At 38.1% G+C, this 18,695-nt stretch overlaps 1 protein-coding gene across 1 annotated transcript in view; it reads right to left on the bottom strand.

Annotated features, from left to right (window-relative positions):
* Positions 1 to 18,695, bottom strand: part of LOC144207819 (uncharacterized) — a 51,167-nt gene that overhangs the window by 5,616 nt on the left and 26,856 nt on the right. The window contains exons 5-9 of the mRNA XM_077733457.1: positions 18,601 to 18,695; positions 17,371 to 17,505; positions 17,071 to 17,200; positions 16,287 to 16,368; positions 13,732 to 13,834 (exon numbers count right to left, since the gene is read on the bottom strand). Of these exons, the coding sequence (XP_077589583.1) occupies positions 17,490 to 17,505; positions 18,601 to 18,695 (111 nt within the window). The 3' untranslated portion in view covers positions 13,732 to 13,834; positions 16,287 to 16,368; positions 17,071 to 17,200; positions 17,371 to 17,489. The remainder of the gene's footprint in view (positions 1 to 13,731; positions 13,835 to 16,286; positions 16,369 to 17,070; positions 17,201 to 17,370; positions 17,506 to 18,600) is intronic.

The raw sequence follows: 18,695 nt of genomic DNA, 5'->3' as shown, positions 1-18,695 counted from the left end.
AACATTCCTTTCCCTCATGTGTGTGTGTGTGTGCTGGTGATGCGTGTGTAAACATCTGCAATCTATTTTCACTGAGACCTGAAATGGCTGTCGGGTGCCAGGGCACGACTCTCTCCTCCCCCCATCCTCTCCTCCATCTTGCTTTTCGCTTCTTAGGATAGTTTTTTTTTTGCGCTCACTCCCAATTTGGCACCCAAAAGAAGGAGATAACTTGCTGTGAGGGGCCCTGAGCGGTCTTTTACGGTGAGCTCAGCTGGTCTTTCTTTGTCATCTTCTTTCTTTATCTATGCTCTATCGAAGCCAACATGGGATGGAGATCTTTATGTATTTTTTAATGGCCACATTAAAAGCTTTGTGTCTTTCCAGGAAGAAAGAACTGTATTTTGTAACTTTGAGCCAAAAGGAATAAGTTTAATGCAGAGGTAAAATTTACTTCAGCCAGACAGGGAAGCAAACTTATGAGATAATTAAAATGTATGACTAGTGAAATACTGTTAGGGTTATATTTCTAAGGATGAAAAAAGTCCAGTTTAAATATAATATAATTTATAGGGTTGGGGTGCAAATGCACATCTTTTAAAAAATATTGGAAAAAAAGGAGATGCCACTGTCTACTTACTTTTTGCATATACTCCAGTTTGTTTTCAAGAATGCATAAAAGTATACACAACATTCAAAACATATCAAATGCTTTGGTGAAATAAACAATTTCTGAAAACTTTGATTTTGCCTCTACTGACTTCTAGATGTCACTGTTGCACCACATTTTGGCTCTTAAATGAAGGCTAGTGAAATGAGGCTTAGAGACCAAAATGTGTGTTCAATTAGCATCCCAGTCAACTGAATTGTCCCTATTGGAATGTCAGCCCGTTTTTTTCTGTTTAAAAATATTTTTCCTTTTTTTTTTTGTTAAGTTAAACGTCTTGGCTTTCATTTATCTCACACTTAAGATCCTAGTTAGGAACTCACATAGATAACGACAACACTTTCTTTCCACACTCATTGAATTGATACCAACTCTTTTTTCCCATTGTGTTTTCCTAACATCCTTTTGGCTGCAAATCCACAAAAGCTATCGATGAAAGCTAAACAGATGGAAAATCCATGATTAACACAGCAGAGTGCCTGAATTAGAATACTGAAAAATAAAACTAAGAAGCAGTTATCGATCAATCTGTGTGTGGATGGTTTGCAACATAGGTTTCCAAGCCACTGTTAGCTGTTCTATTATTTTGTTGTGGTCTCTGTTAGTGTAACGTCAACATTGTTCGTTATCTTACTGTTTGCAGCGTGTTAGTGCCAACAAAATGGGTGTTGGTTCACTGTCAAATTGTGTTAGTTGTATCAGGTTTCAATGGATTATCTTTATTTATAGGTATGGCCTTTTATTGTTCATTTTGATGTTATTGATAGCAGTTGTCAGCCTCAGTTTGCCGTGTACTACCGTATTTTCGTCTTTAATGTGTGTCAATAGGTCATTTTGCATTAGGTTGGCAGCACAATCCGAACTTTCGAGGTCACATTTGTCCAATTTATCAACCTTTCCTCAAACCTTGGTATTGCAGGATTTTTGTGAGCAGTTAGGCCATGATACAATATGTTATGATACCCTATGTCATGTGATGTTATCTTATTATCATGGTAAATTATGGAACATTACGCCATTAGATTGAGTTTTGTTATCTTGCATGATTTGATTACAGTATAACACTTTCCAATGTAATATGTTATGTTAAAGTATGTTGTTGCCTTCTGTTACACTGCAAGCCAAGTTAAATTTAGCGCTCAATCAAAACCTGCATTATTCACTAAACTACTGTGTGTTGTTAGGGCTTTCACCTGTCTGTGTTAAAAAAATGCACACGAGACACAGTCTTGTTTTGAATCCAACTTATCAACCTTTCCTCGAACTTTGGCATGGCTCTAAGACACATTGAAACAGAATCCCTCAAGCGAAACCCACCTCCCTGTCTTCTTGTTTTTTTCTGTCTTTGCAGTCATTTCCAGGCTTTTCCAAATCCCACTCCCATGCTGCCTAGGCTCATCCAAAAGTATGCTTTCAATAAAGCTCCAACACGGTGCGTGGCACACTCATGGCGGCCTCTACGGCGAGAAATATGTTTACAATTAAAGAAATATTAATGCGCGGGTGAGTAAGTTTTGTATGCTGATGTTGTCATGGGCTTTGAGTACGTTGCCTGGTAGCACCATTGTAAAAAAGAATACAGGCCATGGATTGGAATAGAATGTCGTGAGTAAATTAACCTCAACAGAACATTTTTGAAAAAGGTTGAAAATTCTAGTTAAGGTCTTCCGCAGCAGGCTAAGGATATGCCCAGCATTATCTTAAGTGAATCTACTATTATCTTATATTACATTATGCTCTTGTAAGTTATACAATGGAAAAGTATGAGTTCTTTCCTCATGTTGGGTTGTTATATTGTGTTGTGGTCGGTTATGAATGGATTGGTAAGTTTTTAGGGTGACTTCTTATCTAAAGCAACCAAAGCGTTTTACAATTAAAAAAGCAAATGTATGATGAATAGATGTGTATAATTCCAACAGTCATGTTGCATAATTTTAGGTTACATTATTTGAGATCTTACACTGCTGCTCAATATGTAAAAAAAAGAAACATAGTTCCATTGTAATATGACACATTACGCTCTCCTGCTATTACATTTACACCAAATGCTCTAGCATCAATGTTGACAGTAAATGATTGCCATTTAAAGGTTAAACGAAACTGAAAATGGTGTTACCCTCTGAGTAGAAGCACGACTAAGAAGCAAATGAAAACCTGCCACATCTGACGCAAGCGACATATTATGAAGCTGATCTTAATGGTGTGGACTTTTTTTTTTTTTTATACGTGCACATTTTGTGCAAGAGTAAATCCTTCTCCACTGTCTGGCTGATGGCTGGGCCAAGAAGACGCGGGTGACTTGCGAACTGAACCATCTGCATCTACGCCCACCGCCCGGCCGGCCAGCTGCCCCCACCCCATTGATGGAAAAGAAGGCCCAAAAATGCTCTTCGACACATGGCCGTGTAAAAAAAACAATGAAAGACGATGGTGGGAAAATTCAAGGCCATGTCATCTCATGCATGGATGGGCTTTTTTTCCTTTGAGTTACCACCACGAATTACTTGAAATGATGCACTTGATCATTGAAAAGCTCACATTTCCACCCTTAATTGCTAGTTGGAATGTAGACAATGCCCTTAGCAGGGTTCTGTCCATGCCTCCATTCCAGAACTGTCAGGAAAATTTCACAATAATATGAAGATATTTTCCAAATTTTCAATAGTGGTGGAAGTTCCAATGTCAAATAAAAGGGCTATGGAACATTGTGATTTAAAAAATATATATAATTTTGTTTTATCTAGATTTAATTTTTGTGGCCAATACTCTCAAGTAGCTTCACTGTAAATTTCAGAACTTGATATAAACATTAGCGTCTTATTAGTTTTGTTGCACAGTTGTTTGAGAGAGTGCTAAATAAAAATTAATTCCGCCTCGGTTATTTTGGTGGTCACCGACAATAATATTGTCTGGACAAAGCAAGGCAACTGCTACATTGTGGCATCCCTCTTCATTTTTGGTCTTTCTTTATTTAACGATACCATACTTTTTCAACTTATTTTCTCGGGTAAGAACATGCAGGAGTCAGCATCTGGTTCAGCTTCAGACATCATAAATCTGCCGCCATGTTTCCTGGCTACAAAAATGCTCCTCGACAATTTACAGAAAATTGCTATGGCAAGTGTTGCCTTGGACTTGGTTCCTGGGAGCTTGAGGCCAAGAACGTCACCCTTGTAAGTCGCAGTGGCAGGCAGGTTAAACACGACATTGAGGACAGATGATTAGTGTATCCCAAAACAACTCCAATATTCTGTCCCTCGCGCACTTTTTTTTCTACATTAAATTGCTAAAAGGCTGTGTGCCAAAGCACTTTAAGACCACAAGCCTCCTGAAGAAAAACAATGTATTCAGGTGGAATAAAGAGGATCTATTCATGTGAAGGTGTTTCCATTGCTTCTTAGTTTCTGTTTTAAAACAAGACCGTACAGGCAAATCCAGGTACTTTGAGTGTCAATTAACCCGCATGGCTCAGTGTCAATGGGTTGTGGTTGAGTGGTGGACCGCAGACGGGTTTTTGGAGAATGTCTGCCTAGGAAAGACAGGACAAGGCTTGTGGGAAAGGGGATGCGAGGTGTGGATTTTGGAGTTAATATATAAACCCATTTTAGTGTTTTGTTGCAGTTTCTAATATGCAATCCTTACAACGAGGAATGCAGTGTCAGGGATGTGCTCATTTAGCCTCCGTAAAAATGTTGTGCAAGTATTTCTATATTTCCATCACTTTACCACCGAAAGAGACTTGCCCAAAAAACAGAAATCAACAAGTCTAAGTCAATACCAAGAGTCTTGGAAGCTTAGACCAACTTTAAGACCAAAACAATAAAGACTGACCTCAAGACTGAAACAATACCAAGCACAAGACTATGTCAAGACCAAGACTTTTAAAATGTGTTCTTGAAAAAAGACTTTCTTTGCCACTAAAATGAACTAGTAGTTTCACAATATTCATTCTGCTCCTCACATCAATGTAGCAAGCAGCCTTTTAAATATCTTTGAAGCAACCTAGTGATGACATTAATCGATCAGGGGCCATTTCCGATCATATGCCAAGGTCCTGCTTTGTGTTTTCTTTAATCTCATGATGTTAAAATATGAACAGCTTGACTAAGAAGGCTGTTCAAATCCCAATTCTAATTGAACTAGGAACTGTAATGGTCTATCGGAGGCACCTGTTGTTAATTTTGCTGTTCAGCTCCTTAGAAAACAGAAAGTGATTCCAATATCTGAACCCGAAAGCTGAAATATTTCAACTTTTTGTGAGTGGTGGCTGATGATTTTTCGGGGTTCTGGCCATGTAATCAATCAATGCAGAAATTGTTACAGACATTTCGAACTTGCTATTCAACAAACTGAACTCTTACACATCTGTTCTTTTGATCCCGCTGTACATTTGTTTGTGCAGTTGCCCAAAGAGTTTCCAAACAACAGCTCATCTCCGCATGAGATTTGGAGGTACATTGCAGCAGCAGCTTTTGAGGCGACGCCAGCATACATCAAATCGAAATGCACTGGCGAGCACGAGCTGGGAAGAAACACGGGTTGGCGCCGGTTGAAAGGTGGCCGCCAACCCATAAAATACGATGTGACCTTCGTAAAGAACATGTCAGTCAATCTACGTCCACACTAGACACGCTACGACTAACGACGCCAAAAAAACATCAATTTCTAGTTAGATGGACTGAGTTTCAATTTACTGTCAGCTGATATTTGAAGTTATTATGACAGGGCTTGGCGGACCTGGCTTTATTAACTGCAAATTATATACAGCGAGCACATTCTATCAATCGTTCTTTCACTGATGAAAACAATCGAGATATAAACAATAATTGTGATTTCACAAAATGAATCGCTGGCAAGAAAGTATCAATGACAAGCCTATTTTGGTAACATAGTTCGAAAAAAAGAGCAGTCAGCAAAGTTCGAGTAGACTATTAGGAGTCTACTGAAAATAGGCAATGTGTGTAATTTTGTTAATCCGCTCCTTCCAGATAAAATGGATAGGATGTCTATCCCCGTCAATGACAGCCAATAATTGTCCAAAAAAGTCCAAAATTGCAAGCTGTACCAGATGTCATTTTTTAAAGGTGTTTGTACCTTTCGTTCACCATGCATACTGAAGCTGAGATCTTGATTTATGTGCCAAAAAGGGGGACTAGTTGAAGTCTCCAAAAAGTGGGAATGAGTTTGGCTGAGGATAACACAAATTTAGACATTACGTCATTCCTAGTAAGGGTGTTTTTTTTCTTTTTCTTTCTTTCACTTTACCGTACCTTCCTAGTGGCTTCAACCTTGCCATGGGAACGTAGTGGAATAGTTGAATGCAGTCACACCTGGACTTATGCAGGCCAAATGTTTTTCTACTTTAAATTTGACTCATCAACCAGCTCCAGAAGCAAAGTAAAAATAGACCAATGACTTGACTCTAACACAGTCACTAGCAGGTATTTTCACAGAAAGCCATTTTGGAAGATTTCTCCCATTACAGACAACTTTACTTTTTATCATTGTTTAGTCATCAAAAGAAGAACAGAGATTTTATCAAAAAATCCACCTGAAGCCTCCTTTCAGAGCAAATTGTTCACACAGTTGTCAAACTACGCAAAAAAAAATCAATGATAAATTCTCAGAATTGCCTGAGTAGCCTTTAACATACTCCAACCCTCAAATTCAAAAGTACTGTCATTTTTTCGTAAAATGAGCAGCACCCATCAAATCGGACAATAAAACTGTATTTGTTTGTACAATGAATTTCAAATAAAAACATACAATTCAGATATACCTGTAGTATAAATGCAAGGCACATATGAGTTTTTAATCTGCCGTTGAGGAAATTATTCACCAGCAGTCATTCTTCTGACCCTTTCTTTACATGTGTTTAGTTAAAGCGACCCTGCGGTTGTGAATCAGCGTTCTGGAATGCCTCCTGTTCTATCGGAAGTTCCTGGAAAAATAAAGGTTGGCGCAGAGTTTCCTCTTCACTTTTTGAAGCGGAAGGGACCTCAGGAAAGTTTGCCAGATTCAGAATCGACACCTTCAACGCTTTTGTGTTCAGGGCCAGTCTTGTTGTCCCCCTAGCCTTGGGCCAGGCTAAGCGAGTCAAGCTCCGAGTGGCGCGACCAAGATCAACAAACCGAGCTAAATGCGTCAAGAGGGAAGACAAAATAAGCGAGGACGTCGTTCGCCGCGTTGTGGATCAGCCTTGGGAGTAATCCCGGGAAATTGATTAGTCAAGAAAAACAGCCGCAATGTGGGTAAAAGCTTTCAGAGGGCAGTTTATCTAAGATGTGGCGGGCTCACTAATAATATGGTAATTAGATCAATATGTTTTTTGGGGAGGAATCGCTATGAAACTAGAAACGGCGAGAGGCCCCTCCGCGGGCGTGACGGAGCAAATCAGATCCTTGTCTTTTTCAAACACACAAAGGTGGCGATCTTTGAAAAGTTTTTGCACATTTAATCTGCAGAATTTCAGCTCGTTGGAGAATTTGTCCCGTTTATTTTTCAAATAGCTACTGAAAAGAAGGCAAAATATTTGGGAATGCTTAATAGCAAAACCTAACATTTTATGGCAATCAGATTCCCCGACTGTATGCTTTTGTAAATTGTCATGCGGCCGCTGCAAAAAAGGGTATGGAAAGGCAAATATCTATTTAATTTAAGGGCTCTCATCTAAATTAGAGATTTTTGCAATAACACTAATGACTGCCTTCCAAGGAAAAAAACTGAGGAAAGAATAGAAAAGTTTCTTCTTTCTAAAGTTGCTTAACACAGACATGCTTTCCGTAAAAACCATGACTAGGCTTGTTCAGTTCTGGTCATAATCTTCTAAACACACATTTAATTTTCTTAGAGTCTCATTAGTGTTTTTATACAAGCACGCTTTGCTTTATCGGGCCGAAAAATGCCAACTCGTCTCCCTCGGTACAAGTCAAAAAATAGCCAGCCGCATGTATATCAATTGCCAGTGTGTATTTTTGAACGTATAATATCTTCTGCGGGGCAAATTACGGCGAAAGGATTCCGACTCCAAAACCGCTTTTTGAATGTTGCTTCTACAAATAGATTAGAGTACGGGTGGTTTATGGAGACGAGCCATGTCGGATAATTTATCAAACGTTTCCCCGTCTACTAGATAATTTCAGTATACTGCAAAGATCATAACTTTATACCTAACTATTTATTGCCCACTATGTCTGGCATTCCTTATTTTGTAGTGTTTCTTTTGGCTGCAATGCTTTCCATACTTTATGTGGTGCTTTTTTTTTTTTTTGGTCCAATTACATGACTACCTCCATGTGTTGCTGTATCAATATATTATGATGACAGCCTTCAGAATCAGTAATGCTGGCTCATGAAAATTGGACTATATCAGCAATGTCTAACCAATTAAAGTTCAAAATCTCTGGGACAGAGCCCAGAGATAAATTTAGTATTTTCTTATCGTCCAAAGTGTTGGTCTGAGTTGTGGAAGTACACAGTAAGGCATTTATTTTAGTTTTTGTCAAACTCAAACTCCTTTCAACAAAGTTCTAACAACCATCATAATCCTTTGTTTGTGATTCGGAAGTCTCAAACATTTGGTAATGTAGTAGTAAGAGTATTATAGTGTTTTGTATTGTTTAGATGATAATTATTTTCGATTGAGATTTTAGATACTGCGATTGACTGGCCACCAATTCATGGGATCCCCTATCCTATTGCCCATAGTTGGCTGGGATAGGCTCCAGGATCCCGCCACCCTTGCGAAGATAAGCGGTGTGGAAAATGAATAAATGAACGAATTTGAGATGTGATAGTAGTGGGATGAAGAGATTATTCCAGTCTTTGGTACCAAAACACTGATGTATAGAATGGATTTACGAGCTATGAGAAAATAACTCAAGACACCCCCCTCCCCCATTGAAGAAGGGCACCATTCAGAGGTGGTTCCAGTAACACTGGGTCCAGTTCAACTCTAAACAAATAAATCAAAGCCCATGTTCTTTGGAAGTGTGCAGCTCGTCACAAAGGTTAACGCCACACCCGCATCGGGAGGGCCGGGCTTTTGGTTTCACTGCGTGCCTCCCACCGACCCCCGCCACCCCTCCCCATCCCTGGGGGTTCACGAGAGGTCATGTTGGTCGGCCACTTGAAACCTACAGAAGCAACAACAATGTCTATGCCCCTTCAACCTCAAAGACACATTAATAGATTATGTGAAATGCCAGTTTTGTTTTAGTTTTAAAAAGGATGGGCGAGGTCAGCCATAGATGATGTCAAATCATCAAAAGGTGCAGCCCATGTAAAACAAGTTAGTTCAAAATTTCCACCTTGTTTGAGGTCATTTTTGAAATGACATTGGGTGGGTACCATTTCAACATGTACCCCGCTTCTCATTGCCAGCAAACCGTGTCTGTAATGATGTCAATCACTACAAAAAAAAAACGATAGAAGGGTCAATTGGAACAGACTTAAATCCATTTCCCTTCACAGTAAAAATGTCAACATAACAATGACACAGTTACGTATCAGCTCATAAAGACAACCGAGGAAGCACTTTTTCAGAACAGCAGTTGCGTCGACATGCAACACTTGGATCGGATTACGGTGATTACGCCTAATGTCTTTTTGGCTGGCTTTGTAGGATGTGACCTAAGGATGGGGAGTGAAGCGAAGGTTCTTAATGAGAAGTCTCCCAAATTTCTTCTCCGTTGAATCAAAATGGGAGAAGTTAAGCTGCGGCGTTGTTGACGCAAGCCTGAATTGTTTCAATACTATGCGGCCCGAGAAGATGAGACGCAGCTGTTTGGTTAAGAGTGACTCGATACTGGACTTATGTGACATCCCGAAAATCTGCGAGTAACACCAAAAATGTAGCGTATAGATACCAGAAGAGGGCAGTGTATTTTTTTCCTATTAAAACTCTTCAATTCATCTCAAAATAGCTCACTGGCATTATGGCATTATTATGTCAGCTAAAAACAACAATGACGAAATGAAGCTGATCATTTATATACCTAAACTTATACTTTCATCAATAGCAGAGCCCAAGTTAGCTCCAAAATATGACCTCTATTTCTTTGGAAAATCAGAAGCATGAATAGTATTTCAGGTTGACAGTACAAATCTAAGTTATAGTCACAAAGTAGTATTTGTCCTTGCTTAATTCCCATGACCGATTCAAAATGATTACAGAGCACACAAGTACGATTCTAAACTGATTTAGTGAACATCCGACGTAAGCCGTGCATGGTGAAAATCAGTGCCTTCCCTTCTTGCTGTGTGGGCTCAGAAAAGGCCCGGAAAGGGGGGGCAGCGCCCATTCAGGATGAGAGTAAGGGGCTGCGGTCATGACTCAATGTGTCCCATATGAGATGAATCTCCAGGGATGAATTCAACATTGGTTGGCATCATAGTGATGTTTGTCAGCAGGCAAAAATGTAAACATGCATTAATGGCATGTGATTTCACTGCCGTGTTTGAACTGGGTTCATCCAACTTTCTTTTGGACCGAGTATAATACACTACACAAAATCAAAAATTGTCAGTTTTGGCTCACCTCACTTCATAAGCAGAACCAGACAGTCTATACACGGTAAAAGAGACTTAATGGTTGTGTAGATCTTAAGTTCAGATGTATTTCGTTCAGTACACTTCCTGAAACACAATCACCATCTAACTCAATCCAAACCGTTAATTTGTGAATAGTGCATCGAATTGCGATGAGCTGTACTGCGGTGCAACCATTTACGACACATTGTCGCGACCTCATTCACACATGGACACCATTGAATGATGCCACTGACAACACGCAAGTGTGTAAGTAAATAGGACTTCCTGTAGCCACTAATGCAAAGATTACCGTCTTGGTTTTCTTGTCACTACCGTGGACAGCTATTGACAATTTAAAAAACACTTAGACTCTATTAGCAATTATTATCACATTTGTTTTAATGATAAAACATGATCATATTTTATATAGTATTATTTTATATTTTAGAAATGAATACTCTGTTAATTAAAAACCTAATTTAATGTAATTAAAATGGACAAAAATAAATGTCAGGGGTTGAAATTCATTTGTGAATGAATAAAATCTAAGAACAATCTAATTTTAGTCTCTTGTTTGTGTGTTTTAAAAACAATTCATCTTTATTTACGATCATTTTAGAAAAAGTAGACTCGTTGGCGATTCATATTGACATTGACAACGGTTCAACAGCTTTTAGTAGCTTCGTGTACATAAACAGAAGGTCTGGAAAGGAAACTGGCTCCTCCATCCAAGAGCTCTGAGTTCTGCAGTATTAGCAATTTTCATATCCAGAAAGGAAATGTGTAGGCGGGGAAAATTGAATTAGGTCTCCTCCGCCCAACACCTTTTGTAAAGCCAGCATAAATTACAGTAACGTGCGGATATTATTTTATTTCGTTTAAAACCATTAAAATCCAACATTTTATGTTGAGAAGTTAATTAAACTAAAACAACACAGAGTTCATTTCTGTGTTCTCTAAAATCATAGCAAACTACACTCTTTGTGTGAAATCACTTCATTTACCTGTAGCATTTTAAAAAGCTTAAAAATATAGAGTCGGGTATTACGATTTGCTAGTTAGTTGATGCTTGTTTTGGGGTAAACATGAAAATACAAGACTCATTACAATTTAAATTACAGTCAATTGTATACATTGATTGCTGTCAAATAGCAAGGCAGGAAATATACTGTATAGGAATACATTTAATTGTAGGCCAGTTGTGTTCCATTGTTTGGAAAAATCTATTCTTCTTCTACGGTCCAACATGTTACATTTTTTTCTTCTCTTTTTTTGTAATAAGGCCAAAGGCTTTAAAGCTGACATCTCCAATTAAGATGTTTCTTAAAGCCAAACTTCTGTTTTAGGCCTTTTTCCTGTGATTCCAAGATAATGGCCTTTTTTCTTTATCTCATTCATACTGTACGCCTCCATATAGCTTTAATTATAGATGATGTCCTGTGGTTCTCTACGATGCAATTCCATGTGGTTTCCAGTTAAAATACTGTATAGAAGTCTGTGTAATTTATACTTCACTGCCACATTTTATTTTATAATTAGTAGATTACAGCCATTGTGGTGTGGGAAAATGACATCATGGATGCAAGTGGATTGCCATTTTGTGTTTGGAACTGACAGAAATAATGTTTTAGGGTTTGTAGTCGGTTTTATTTCCCTTTTTTTTTGTATTTTGAATAAATGGCATTTTGAGAAATACATTGTTATGTATATATATATATTTTTTTTTTGCTGTTGTTGAAAACGTTTATTATATAAATACGATTAAAATTTGGAATGGAAAGGGACTCCTGATAATGCAAAAGCTTTCTGAGCCAGATCCACGATAAAGCCAAGTACTGTACTTTTCCCACCCTCAGTAATAAAGGCTACACTGTATTCAACCCTTAACTCTTCCACCCTGTGTTGTCATCATGTCGCCCAGTGCACGGACATTATCAGCGTTTGGCGCTCTAGCGTGGATGAATCATGGAAAATTGCCTTTATTTTCTTTACAACAGATACAGATCCTCTTCCTGCTTATAACCTTTAAACTTATGTTGTTGTTTATGCTGATTTCCAGAACAAGAAAAAATGCAATATGGCTTTAACACATGCTGTGACATACTGTAAAATAGTGTAACTTATTTTTAAATGTTTAACACTGTGTGCCATTGACAGCCATAGATATAAACTTCCTTGAAACTGGGAGAACTGGGTTTGAATGCTCATCTTTCAGTGTCTCTGATTGGGCTAGACGTGATACATAAAAAAGTCATAATTAATCCGTGAAAGTGTTAAATAGTGAATGTGAGAGAATTTAAGTAGTTTCAATGAGAACGTTTCAAGAGCTTGAGTAAAAGTGTAAATATTTTTCCAGCAGTGTCTAAAGTAGTGTATGTGATAGTGTTTCAGTTCTGTTTTACAGTTTTACACTTGGCTGAGAGAGAATTTGAGTCGCAGTGTAGTATGAGGGTGGTTAAAGAGTGTATGAAAGTGTTTTTGTAGTTTGTGTGAGAGGTAAGACTGACTTATGTCCCTGACAACCTTGATAGTTTTGCACTCGCTATGGCTTATTACTCATCCGATTTTGGATTTGACTGCCAAAAAAGCGACGCTAACAAATGGAGGACAGACCACCGCAAAGCCATAAGAAAGTGGGTGTTCTCATTTTTGACCAATTTATTGCCGTCTGCCACAATAAAGGAATTGCGAGTAAGCCCCCAAATGCTCCTTCTTAACATTTGGCCGCTTCCTATCGGAGGGATTTTTCTTAACAATTGCCAGAACATGCAAATATACGTTGACAAATGTACTTTTCCCCTTATTTTAAAGCAATGTGTTTCCGTCCAGAATGTGTCACTCCCTTCCTCCGAGCCCGGTTTGTTCTTTCAAGTACTCGTGTGGGCCTGTTAATGCAATCAGGCCCAAACTTGCTCAGACATAAAATATAATACTGTGATCCTTCACCACTTCACAGCTTCAACTATCGTGGCTTCAGTACATCATGTTTTTTATATGAAGTATAAAAAAAGTTCATAAAAATATCAAAATTGTAGCAGATGACAATAATACCCTAATTGGGTGGCATCCAATCATTTTTTTTTGCCGACAACTTAAATTAGTTTTCTACTAGTAGATGTCCAATACATTTTAAGTGGGAGCGTAGCAGAGAACGTTTTTTCTCTTTTTATTTTGCATATATACATACACAAAATTGATATCATCATACAATTAAAGCGTTTAGGGGATATATTTAAAGATTGTGAATAAATTATGCCAAGTGCAAGAATAGCAGTTTTAACAAGTAAATTATAATGTTCTAAAAATGTTATTACTACTTTGCGTTCAGAGGCAGGTGCAGTCAGTGAATTATTCCGATTAGAAATACATATGCGTAGACCCGTAAACGTCATTGATTTCACCTATCACCACGTTTCTGTTCTTTCAATAAACATGCAGTTCAACTTCAAAAGTTCACAGTATGCGGATGAAATTGTGCCATTTCCACACAGCTTTAAAAGTGGAAAATGTCTGCCATTTCCGCAGAAATGGAAAACAGTTGCTTCTGTACTCACCCCAGAATATAGTGGACGATGATGGTCTTTGACGCAGATGGTGAATGACATCAATGTGGTCAGTTTCAAAGTCTGCTTGTGATCTTGCCCTAAGCATGTCGTTCTGCCACACAAAAGGAAGCATGACATTATGAATGACTTCATAAAATGACTTCCACCGTAATAAAGTTGAACATGCACATTCAAATGAAACAAAAAAAAGGCTAATTCAAACTACATTGGTTGCTTGATCTACAAATGTCCTAACTTGGGTGTTATGTTCTTCTGATGAATAAAAATACCACATTGAATCATTCTAAAACTAAAAAGTAGCATATAAAGAAATAAAACTGGTGTATATGGTATCAATACTGTGTGACCTAGATGTAGACCTACAATGCAGTCACACCACTTGAATTTCTATGTGGAATATACACTTCCAGGAAAAGAAATATTGAAGGAAATTACTAAAAATATTCTGCAACGTTTTCATCAGTGGGCCTGCTTTGTCTCATGGAGGCATTGAGGTTCATTTTTTACTTCTGGCTTTCATTACATTGCCTTGTGTCACTCCTCCTAGTGACTGATTCCATTTGTTTCATCATCATTCAAGCGAGTCGGCACATTTTTTTTGGACGTGTTGAACTCAATATGTAAGGTTGTTATTGACGTTTGCTTGACCACACACATGTACGCTCCGATTTTGGTGTAATTACTTCATGCAAACACATGTTAATGGCACTTCTAGAAATCTAAGTAAGGTTGGTTCCCTCAGTGATTCATATTTCATGCAACTGACATTTTTATAGCCTATGACCACACCTTCAGTCTTGCAAATAGGACTTACCAAGCAAATGTGCCGTTGGGTACATTAGTCAAGCTTGGGGGTTGAGAAACTTTTTACTAAGCAAGAATATGAGCCACATGAATATTTACTGAATTATTATTATTCCATGGTACACAACATTTCAATTAGAGCGCTAAAATATACTGTATTTATACTTTGAAATGCAAGTGTACATACAAATGATTCCAATTAAATATGATCAATACTGCATTTTGGAAACACTATAAATTTCAAACCTTCACTCTGTATATTTTAAAATTGTATCTTTTTTTTATAGAAAGGATTAGAATATGTTTAAGGGTGCAACAATCTTAAATCCCACATCTGTAGGCAATGTTAACTCATAGGTTGCCATTGATGATGATAAATGTCCAATTCATTTGAACTGGAAGAGTTAACTTGGCAGTGAATGAACATGGGCTTTTGTCTATAGGATATGCAGTACAACGCATAATATTTCACTAATGCTTTTCAGACCATTTATAGCGACATGTATAGTAAATCAAAACTATACCAAACTGAACAAAAGTCTCCTAATCAGCCTCCCGAGATGAAACCACATCCTGATCTGCTAACAACCACGACAAACATAGATCAGTATCACACAAATGCAAACAATAGACTTTATTAAGAATGGTCATAATGGATTATGTGTAACTTAAGCTCTTGTTTGACAAAACCTCACACGTCTCAAAGGAGGAAAAGCATGTCGCTTTCCAATGTTTCCAAAACAGACAAAACATATTTTGGTAACAAATTCTTCAATCAAGACTTTCTCAGCAATGTTTGACACTTTATGTGATAATTAGGGGGAGCTCTACAGGGGTTGGACGGTCCTTACTCACTTTTGACCTTTATCAGACTCACTTGTCTGATGACAATGAACAATCTATTAATGGCCCTCCTTTGGAAAACATTGCTTTTCTTATGCCATTATTTTTGCACAGTCCTATTTTAAATGGTTTAAAATTTTTTTTTGCATCTAGCGTCATCAATGCCACTTAATGTTAAGCAGCAAGGTCATTTCTACCAGTTTTAAAATGGACGTCCATTGCTGTAAATGGCAGGCAATGAGTTAAGAATTACAATTATTTGCTGCCCATGGATGTCACAATAAAACTTTACATGAATGTTGCTCTGTAATATTCTTTGTGAGGAAGACAAAAGTTTCTGACAGATTATTGGACAACAGTGCAAAGAATAAATATTTGTTTTCAATTAGAAATAGCTTATTTTTCCTCTTTAATATTTGATTTGCAGAATATTGTAGAATGATTTAATATTTTTATATTTGCAGAGATAATAGTTATCGCAAATCATATCTTTGATCATTAACTCTCAATGATGTAAGAGCAGAGTGAAGAAACATGGATTTCAAGCTCACACTTGGGTATACTTCTTGGCATTTAGACGAGAAGTCAAAACACAGTGGCGCCGTACATTCATAAAACAGGGGACCAAATGGCCTGTTTTCAAATGGCTCTTCCAGATACAAAATGCAAGTCTTAAGGTCAGGGGGAGTGAGGATTTTCTACTTGCCACAGACTAAAAATGTCAAAAACCTAGAAAGCCAGCCTTGATGGTTACTTAAACAGTAAACTCACCCACAATGGAGTGAGTGGAGTAAATTGCAGAAGAGTCCTGAAAATATCCCTCCTTACAGTGCAAGAACTCAATGAAAAGTGTCCTAAAATTTGTGAAGTGGTGTGTTAATTGTGTTTCATATCACCTGTTGTTGCTGCTTTGTGTGTCAACCAATCACCTCCCTCCTCTGTCACCCATCTGTTCTTCATTGTCTGATTATCAGGTGACTGTGGAGAAAAGATTTTCTATTCAGTTTTTTTTAGTTGTTCTCATTAAATTGAAAAATCTCTGTATACCAAACTAAGTTTTGTAAAGCATTGAGATGGACAGGCCAAAAAATAAACCCCCTACAATTGAGCCCCATCCATTGACTTCCATGCTGTGTTCCTAACCATAAAAAAAGGCTGCCAATCTCTTCTTATCCCTTCTGATTTTGGAGTCTCCACAAGAGCCACAAATCAACCAGTCGTGCCTCCGCCTCGGCCCACCCATTCTCAGCGTGTTTCACACTTGAAAGGAGGCATGTTTTATCAGAGGCACTCCAGAGATGAACCTTCTGTCGACCTACTAATAATGCCAAGCAAAGTGTTTTTCTTGTATCCCGAACTCCCTATTAGGTCTGAAACGCAACAGGACTGGAGAGCGGGTGTAAATCATCCCCAAGGCACAAAACTGAAATTGCAACTTTTTTGTTTGAACTGTGCAGATATTTGTCATCCGACAAACGTTAAGACCTCAACTTTCTTTTCAACACGTGTCATTTAAATGGGGCAGGCTGAGCAGTCCTCGGTGGAATGTAGCCAAAAGAAACCACCTCAACCAGAACCAGAACAAAGAGCACAAACAAGCATACTGGAAAGATGAAAAACAAGCATAGACTCAATTTAGTCTAAGTTGAGTGATGGAGTTCATAAGCTGCATTTTCATACCATGGCAGAGGAGTAGAAGTATTTTTGTTGGCAGACTCAATGACAACACTTGCTCCAAAAAAATCTCATCTCATTTTCTGAACCGCTTCATTCTCACTAGGGTCACGGGGGGTGCTGAAGCCTATCCCAGCTGCAGGACACAAGGAGACAAACAACCATAAATGAACATTAAACATATCATGAAAAATGAAAAACATTTTCTTTGCTCTCTTTGCAAATCATGTGGAACATTTTCTTACATCCTCGTTTAGCTGCTGATAGTTTAATATCGTCTCCATTTTTTTTGTCACTTATGTTTACCTGTCACAGGGACATCGTATTCACACTGAGAGAATCTCAGTTGACAATTTGGCTCAGCATAAGTGACTAGTCTCTGCTGCAGCCTTCCACAATGGCGACGTTGAGAGAAATTTGGTGAATCAGCAATTGTGTATCCTGTAATTACAACAATGACAAGAGACAGTTTTTAAAAGAAAATAAATGCTTTCAATACTGTAGTCTGTTGGAAACTGTCTTTTTTTCTCCTTCTTCTTCACGTAAGCCGCAGGTACACGTTCCGTGACCCCCGAATCAGATAAAACGCGGGAATGCCGGGATGTCTGCAGCGTGAGCCTCGCAGCGTGTAATGATCCTTATTATAAGCTCACTGACAGATGAAGTGCTATTTAAAAAAAGTGAAAAAGAAGAGCGCTTAAGCTCAGTCATCTAAACTGTGAGAGTTGGCTTGCCATTGCCCAGTGTGGTCACGGCTGTTTCATTTCCTTTTCCGTGCAGGTAAATCCCCCTCCTTCTTCTCCTTTCTGTTATGTTGTTACAGGTCAAGTTTTCAATATTCACTTTTCAAGATAAGGCAAGAATTTTTCTTAGCTATATGTACTTATTATGGCTTCTGTGGGTTTTAAATGACAGAAAACCGGTGGGAAGGAAAACTTTATTAAAATATGTCACATATTTGTATTCGGTTTCAGTGGTCCTGTATGAAAAAGCTTACTTAAAGATGATTGAGGAGACTTTATTATGGACATTATAGGTTTAGGACTTACTCTATCCCCATTTAAAGGAACATCTTGGGGGGAAGCAAAATTGTTAAGAAACTAGGTCATTTTTTTCTAAAATAATTCTTCCGATAGGAAAGAACTGTCATTTAGATTAAAAAAAACTATTTCGCAGACAGTTGTGAGGACTTTTTTTTAAAGTTGTTATTAGCTTAGTTAGTAAAAGAGGGAAATAGACATCCAATCCATTTCAATAATGTATTAGTGTGAACAAGAATGGGATTTTCCCTTAAAATATACCCATGCCTTGAAACTGGAGTGATTCATGTGACAGAGTATTGGCAGTAGAATGAAACAATGATTAGATACAATAAAGATTTAGGTCGTTTTCATATCCAGTCCAAACAAATACTCTCCTTTGAGAGGCCTCCCACCATCTTTTACCATTCAAAGACAAGTTAAACACCAGTTCCAACCAAAAGACATTTTGTGTGTATTGCAAATGTCACGGTTTGTGCTTTGAGTTGGTGCTTACCCATTGTTCTTGATGACCACAATTTCCACCGACATCCTTCGAGGATTAATCAAGACTTCCTGTTGCCCTTGGAATTTACTGATAGGCTGCGTCGT

The sequence above is a fragment of the Stigmatopora nigra genome, chromosome 14 (assembly GCF_051989575.1).
Source record: "Stigmatopora nigra isolate UIUO_SnigA chromosome 14, RoL_Snig_1.1, whole genome shotgun sequence".
Lineage (NCBI taxonomy): Eukaryota > Metazoa > Chordata > Actinopteri > Syngnathiformes > Syngnathidae > Stigmatopora > Stigmatopora nigra.
This window is presented reverse-complemented; position numbering and strand designations above follow the sequence as displayed.